The sequence below is a fragment of the Girardinichthys multiradiatus genome, chromosome 12 (genome assembly GCF_021462225.1).
Source record: "Girardinichthys multiradiatus isolate DD_20200921_A chromosome 12, DD_fGirMul_XY1, whole genome shotgun sequence".
NCBI classification, from domain to species: Eukaryota; Metazoa; Chordata; class Actinopteri; order Cyprinodontiformes; family Goodeidae; genus Girardinichthys; species Girardinichthys multiradiatus.
Window position 1 is genome coordinate 45,320,022 of NC_061805.1, and position 7,683 is coordinate 45,327,704.

General features: G+C 37.2%; 1 protein-coding gene across 1 annotated transcript; it reads left to right on the forward strand.

The window, feature by feature from the left end:
- The first annotated feature begins 3,361 nt into the window (after positions 1-3,361).
- LOC124878174 (nuclear factor 7, brain-like) lies at positions 3,362-6,248 on the forward strand. Its single transcript, XM_047382002.1, has one exon. It carries the CDS (start codon positions 3,582-3,584, stop codon positions 5,184-5,186), a length of 1,605 nt encoding a protein of 534 aa, XP_047237958.1. The 5' UTR covers positions 3,362-3,581; the 3' UTR covers positions 5,187-6,248.
- The last annotated feature ends 1,435 nt before the right edge of the window (positions 6,249-7,683 follow it).

A 7,683-nucleotide genomic window follows, 5' to 3' on the forward strand; every position in this document is an offset into this window, starting at 1 on the left:
TTCAGTCATAATTGTTTCTGCTAAATGTATTTTCTTAATAGCTTTTGTCTTTTGCCTGGCAAACAGACATTAAAAGGATTTTAAGAAGTCAGTTTTACTCTTATAGTAAATTTAAAGGGTAAACGATAGTAGCTGCAACTATGTATAAAAATAGAGAAAGATGTTTTTCCTGTGAGAAATAAAGTTTTTCAGCATCAAACCCTGAGTTCCTGTTGGCCTAAAGTACCTGAAAAACCGTTTTAGTAGAAAGCAGCAGCTAAATACATGAATCCCACAGAGTTTATTGTTGGAACTTCTCAAAGCATCTTCTTCATTCTTTCTAGATGGCCTCTTTGACTAAAATGATCAATAAAAGATGCTACATTTTATTCAACAACATTTTTACAACCTGACAGTAAATCTAATCATGTTTGCTACTAATTGCAAATGTAATGCCCCAAAATACTGATTATAACAGCAGTCAGTTGGAACTGAAACTAATTACAGATCTTCTAAACATCTAAATGGTTACTTAATGCAAGCAAGCCATGTTTACTTGTAGAGCACAAGTGCTTGACATGATTTAAAAAATTACATTGCAGTTGCATAATAAAGAAAAGTAAAGAAAAATTGGACTACAGACTAAAATTAATGAATGCACTTGATGCCCATATTTTCTTAGCATAAAATCAAATGTTTCTCCCTAGGGAGGATGCAACTCCTTAGAACTGTTCTGATCCATTATGCATATTAATAATGGGAGAATATTCATTTTAAAACTGGTCCACATCTGGACTAAGAGTCGGAGACTTCCTGGTGCTCTGTACCTTCCTCCCAACGTCTTCTAGGAGAGCCCAGCCCAGGGTCTTTTACAGTGAACTGCTTCTCACTGTGGACAGCACGGTCCTTCACACTGTCTGTTCCAAGGTGGGAAATACTAATTAACCTTTATCCTCAGTTGAAACTCTTATCAATATGTTTTAGTTAATAGTTTAAACAGAACAATCAAAAGCAACTTCAAACAAATAGGTTTTTAACCTTGATGTAAAGGAAGGCACTGTTGCAGTAATCTTTTCAACTAAAAATAAATGGATGAATGTGTTTTTCAACTCGGTTTATATTTTTGGTAGAATTAATTCTAAAGGGCCATTATAATATTAATTAATAACATTTACTTTGCCTGTTTAATATCTAAAATCAGTGTTGATGGTTTATTGTTTTGATTTTTAACTCTGGATGTTTCAGCACATATTCAGTTGACAGCAACTGAAAGATTGGGGTTGTTACTGTTTGAAAAAGTAGAAACTGTATTTTAGGATTTCTCCAAGTGCTCAAGGTTCCAGGTCCAGAACAACTAGTGATAAACAAGTAACACCGCCTAAGAAATTTCAGCTTAAATATAATCAAATTAATTACTTATCATGGCTCAAATGTTAAAGTATGTGTTTTTTACACATTGGGATATTCAAAAGAAATATAAATCAATTTACAGTACAAGACATTAACATCAGAACGACTGAAGTAGAACAGAGTAGAGACAACCTCAATGAGCTGCCTAAACTGAATAGTCTAAAAATTCATTTTATTTTTTTCCAGATTCAGTTTTATTTTTTTTCCTTTATTTAATTTTTAGCTTTCAGAAACGTTTTTATTTACAAAGTAAACATATTATTTAACCTCAAACCGCTTTAAATCATAGCACATGTTTGTTAAGAATGTTTCATACTTTCAATGCGTTTATTTGTAGAATCATTGGTGGCCAGCCGTTGTTCTCGATGCCTTTTGTCCTTCATATTTTAGATGTTTCCTTGCTTCAAATGAATTGCATAGGCAGGTTGCTGCAGAACTTGGTGATAAACTGAGGAGATAAATTTGCCGCTTATCATTCAGGTGTTCTGGAGTAGGGACAAATGGTAGTCTTTAGAGGATTGGAACTGCTGACGTCTGCTGTGGAAATGTGTTTAATAAAATCCTCATAACTGATTAAAGATAGAATCAAGTGAAGCACACAGATAAACATTTTTCTGCCTCGTTTTAAACACTGCAAGGATGGTCCTTTTATGTGAAAATATTGACAATCAGAAGTAGCTGCTGAACACTTGTAAAGGAACATGTGTGTAATGTCAGGCATTTAAATTCTCATGAGGTTTTGTAATTTTATTTTATTTTTATGTATTTTGCAATTTTGCATAAATCTTCCAAAGAAGCTTGAGTTCAAAAGAGTAAATATTTAGGGTTTTTTGTAGCGTGCACTGCATTATAACTGAATCAAGATTATGTTGATTTCTTTATATATTTCTGTAAAAAAAAGCCAATTGTTTTAATTGTGAAGTGCCTTGAGATTACATTTGTGGTCGATTGCTGCCGTATAAAAAAAATTGGAATGGATTAAATTGAGAGTTCAGACGATTATGTGCTGCCCAGAGGTTCAGAGACCACAATTTGAGTTTTTGATTGTTATTCAGATGATCTTTGTCAACATTAGAACACCTTAAACCTTTCAAAACGTCACATTAAATCAAATCTGTTCAATTCTTTTTGATATATTTCTGTATATCCGTATTTGCTCATTGTGCGTCTTTGGTATATTAGCTAAAGGTCAAGACCTTTGAACAATTATGCAGAAAAGCACTTAAACATTTATTGCTTTTATTGATTTGTTAAGCCAGAGGTTTGATGTAAACTAATTTAATATCATCAATGTGAAACTAAATATGAGCTCATTAAAGAGTTGATTAAATGGAGGTTTTCTAGGTATGTCCAACTGGAAGGAGACTCTAGAACATACCCAGAACTGTAGGTTAATTTCAATAATGCTTTATCAGACAGGAAGCCAGCAAAGCTTAGACTGATCTCAGCAAACTAGACAACACTTCCTCTAGATTTAGCTATTTCTAGATTAATTTAGCTGCCTAGGTAAACTCAGTCATCTCTTTGATCCAACACCAAAACTAGCTTCTGCAGCCATCTAACAGCAGCAGATAGACAAAAATTTGCTTCATAACTAACAGGTTTGGAAAGTTATTCTTTTCTTCAGATAACATGCAATGCAGCAGGACCAAAACTCCAGGCTTTATGAGCCAGTGTCTTGCAACTTTTAGATGTTTATCTGGTCCTATACATCAAATAGATCACTGACTCCCCAGCATGCAGTCAAGTTCACCAGACCTGTTAATGACCTGATTATTTGATTCAGCTGTGTGAAGCAAAATCAAATAAAAAAATGTCAGGACCCTGTGCTACAGTCTCATTCAAATTACACCTCTTCTTCCAGTTTATATTTTATGTTTATTAAATCTGCTGAGATATAGATAAGAAAAGACCTAAAATGTAAGAATTTATAACAGAAGCAGGGAAACTGTTTACAATGCATCAGCTTCTAGGTAAAGTTTCATATTTTCATATCTTAGACAATTAATGCCTAAAAGATCACTACAATATCTGATAATTATATCACTATTGACAGTTTCCTGTTAAAAAATGTCATCTCTGGATTTTTTTAGCACGAATTCAATGAAAAGTCACTGGAAAGTCAAGGGCTTTATTGTTTGTAAAAGTTATCATTTAACTGAGAAAGAAATGAAATAGCACCATCTAGCGGCATGGTTCTCAGTTTTATTTCAATAAACTCCACCCAAAACAAGATAAACGAAACTGAAGGGATTATTAAGACGACGTCAAGTGAAAGTCACTTATCTGTACAGCAGAAACAGGCAGAAGCAGGCCTGCATCTCAACATACTGTCTTTAGCAAAGAAATCTATTAAAATGGCGGAGAAAATCGCTCTTGTTGAAGGTTTCCTGAGCTGCCATGTGTGTTCAGAGACGTTCAGAGATCCAGTGTCTCTGAGCTGCAACCACAGCTTCTGTTCAAGCTGCCTGCAGAAATTCTGGGAACAAACTGAAAACAAGAACTGTCCCATCTGTAAGAGAAGATCTTCTAAGGAAAATCCAACAATCAACGTCTCCCTCAAAGAACTTGCTGATTCATTTGCTGAGAAACAGAATGAAGCTTCAACTGAGATGGAAAAAGAAAACAGGAAACAGAAGAAGGTGGTGTGTGAGAAACACTCAGAGGTTCCTTATTTGTTCTGTGAAGACGAGCAGAGAGCTGTGTGTCCTGCCTGTGAGTTTTCTCTCCACCAGAATCACAAAGTGGTTCCTATAGAACAAGCAGTCAGTGAGCTGAAGGAGCAGCTGAAATCTGACTTAAAGTCTCTGCAGGACAAGAGGAACAAACACAAACAGGTGGAGAAAACATACGATGATGTGATTCAACACTCCAAGAAGCAGGTGTTGTCCACAGAGAGACAGATCAGAGCAGAGTTCAACAAGCTCCACCAGTTCCTGAAAGAGGAAGAGGAGTCCAGACTGGCAGCTCTGAGGGAGGAAGAGAAGCAGAAGGGGAAGACTATCAGCAGAGAGATGAAGAGGATTCAGGAGCAGATCTCCTCTCTGTCAGACAGTATCTCTGCTGTTGAAGAAGACCTGCAGAAAGACAACGTGTCGTTCCTCAGCAGTTATAAAGCCACTCAGAGCAGAACCAGAGCCCAGAACTCACTGTCAGATCCACAGCTGGTCTCAGGAGCTCTGATAGATGTGGCCAAACACCTGGGCAACCTGTCCTTCAGAGTCTGGGAGAAGATGAAGGAGAAGGTCCACTTCAGTCCTGTCATTCTGGACCCAAACACTGCGAGTGGATGGCTCCATCTGTCTGATGATCTGACCAGTGTGAGACGTGGAGACGCAGAGCAGCAGCTTCCTGATAATCCAGAGAGAAACACTAATTACTCAAATGTTTTTGGTTCTGAGGGCTTCAGCTCAGTGAAACACAGCTGGGAGGTGGAAGTTGGAGATCATCCTGTCTGGAGTGTGGGTTTGGTTAAAGAGTCTATTGACAGGAAGGGAGAGACGCATGTTTCATCAAAATATGGAATCTGGTGTTTGCTGCATCGTGAAGGAAAATACACTAATGGTCTTGGTAAGAGTCTAACAGTGAAGAAGAGTCTCCAGAGGATCAGAGTCCAGCTGGACTATGATGGGGGGGAGGTGACCTTCTCCAACTCTGAGGACATGAGTCTCATCTTCACTCACAAAGACACTTTCACTGAGAAACTCTTCCCTTGTTTTAATATAGGCGCAGCAGGTGATGCCAGAACATCTGAGATCAGAATATGTGAAACTAAGATTCTGATGGAGTCAATCTAATTCAACATATTTAAGGACAGAGAAGACATAGATTCTGTTCCATTTAAATATTTAATTTTGTCTGATTTAATATAAATGTCGACCGAGTGGCGGACCACAAGATGATTAACAGGATGATATGAAATTCAAAATAATGGCTGATAGCATTTATAGGTTTACTGTAGTTTTGAAAGGTTGTCTTTTTACACAACTATTTACACATTATACTTGTTTTTAATGAAAGAATGTGTTGTTTAAATCACAGAAATTGCTAAAGTCGCGCTTTCATATTGAGATTTGTACATTTCTCGTTATCTTACACCACAAAAGGTCTTATGAAACTTCAATAGCTTCAAACACTAGTGCCATTTTTAAGATCAGGGTTTTCTCCTTTCTGCTGTCTCTCCACATCGGTCCTGCCGAGGAACACAAGTTAAAGTCAGGAGCTGTTCTCTATTCTTGCTGCTTCCTCTCACGGCCTAGAAGACCTGAAGTTGTTCTCAGCACCTCTGTGCAGCCGGTCCCTGCACTCTGCTCGGTCTGACTGTTTCTGTGCAGAAATAATGAAATGTTCAAAGAAAGCCTCTTAAATATTTTTGTGGGTTTTTGTTATTTATATTTTCTGCTTTGGAGCGTTTTAATTATTGTTTGTAAAGTTCTGTTTTTAAATATGATTTTAATCGCATTAAACCATTGATTCTTAGAATGATGCTGCACTATGCATTTGACGTATTTATATTTTTATTTGGTTTTTCTATTTGGAAGTGAAAATACTGATGCAAAAAATCATTGCAGTTAGTAAGATTTTGTTAAATGTCTTGATATTTTTCAGATGAACACTGTTGAAGTAAATGTGACCCTTACAACTCAACTAAAATTGTAAAATAGTAATTTCACTAAATATTGTGTGCATAAACATCACATTGCTGTTTATATACTGTAGTTTAGTCATAACTGTCATGAGATAGAGTTTATTTGTTGTTTGAAACACTGGGTCAGAAATCAGACTGGCAGACTCAAAATCTAGTTTTCTCACTGGAGAGACTAGTTGACTGTTTTAAAATAAAAATGATATAAAAAATCTCTAGAATTGCACAGCTTCTTATGTGAAACTGATTAATTTACAGATTTAAACAGCAGTAAGTAAGAGATAAAACTTGTAAAAACTGAAAACTGCCAAATTATAGATGTGTTTGATTCTGAAAGTGTAACTCAACTGAGTCATGATTTAGTGACACCTAGAAGACATGATGGTTTCTGTTTTTAATTTGGTATCCACCTTGTTTTCCTTTTTTCAGGGAGAAAGATGTTCACAACAGTGGGCATTAACATTTTTTGTGAACAATAGACACAAAGATTTATCTGAGTACTTCGTGTCCTAATTGTGTTTCTGTATAAAACATAATTTAAAGAAATGTTGGGATAGCTCACAGCATAATTAAAATAAATGAATGTGTGTTAAGGGTCAGATCCACAGCTGGTCTCAGGAGCTCTGATAGATGTGGCCAAACACCTGGGCAACCTGTCCTTCAGAGTCTGGGAGAAGATGAAGGAGAAGGTCCACTTCAGTCCTGTCATTCTGGACCCAAACACTGCAAGTGGATGACTGCATCTGTCTGATGATCTGACCAGTGTGAGACACAGAGACACGTGGCAGCAGCTTCCTGATAATCCAGAGAGAAACATTAATTACTCTAATGTTTTTGGTTCTGAGGGCTTCAGCTCAGGAAAACACAGCTGGGAGGTGGAGGTTGGAGATCATCCTGACTGGAATGTGGGCTTTGTCAGTGAGTCAACTGAAAGGAAAGGAAAAAAAACTCCTTCGCTATCAAATGGAGTCTGGTGTTTGCTGCACCGGGGACAAGAATACAAAACTGGTCTTGGTCAAATTGAAAGTCTTTGAATTGTAGACGTCTATTGTATTGGGTGCACAGTAACATTTAAAAAAATTTTTTTAATTAATTTGCATCTGTAGGTTCTTCAGTGGCTAATTTCATTTAGCATTGAGTCTTGTTTCAGTTGATTGTATTTGGGTTATCTGGTAAATTAAAAAATGATCAGAATGACAGGAACAATACTTTTCTGATATTCTGCCACTAACACATGGGGTCAACAACAAGGGGTTGCATGGTGGTGCAGTTGGTGGCCCTGTTGCCTGGGCTTTTAAATCCCAGCCCGTCTTTCTGCATGGAGTTTGCATGTTCGCCGTGTCCATGTTTTGGTTCTCTCTGTGTACTCTGGTGTTATTTGGTCTCTCTGAGAGAGGTGACCTGTCCAGGGTGTTCCCCGCTTTTCAACCAATGACCGCTGGAGATCGGCACCAGCGACCCTGCAGAGATGAGCGGAGTAGCCTGTAGACAATGGATGAGTGGAACATGTCAGCAGTCTGATTGTTCTTGTAGTCAGGGAAACTCATTGGTTTATCTGTATTATAACTTTATTGCACCTATTACACCTTACATTACTTGAAGTTCAGAAAACAACTTCATTTGATGTGACCTCTGTAGTTGTTTTGTTT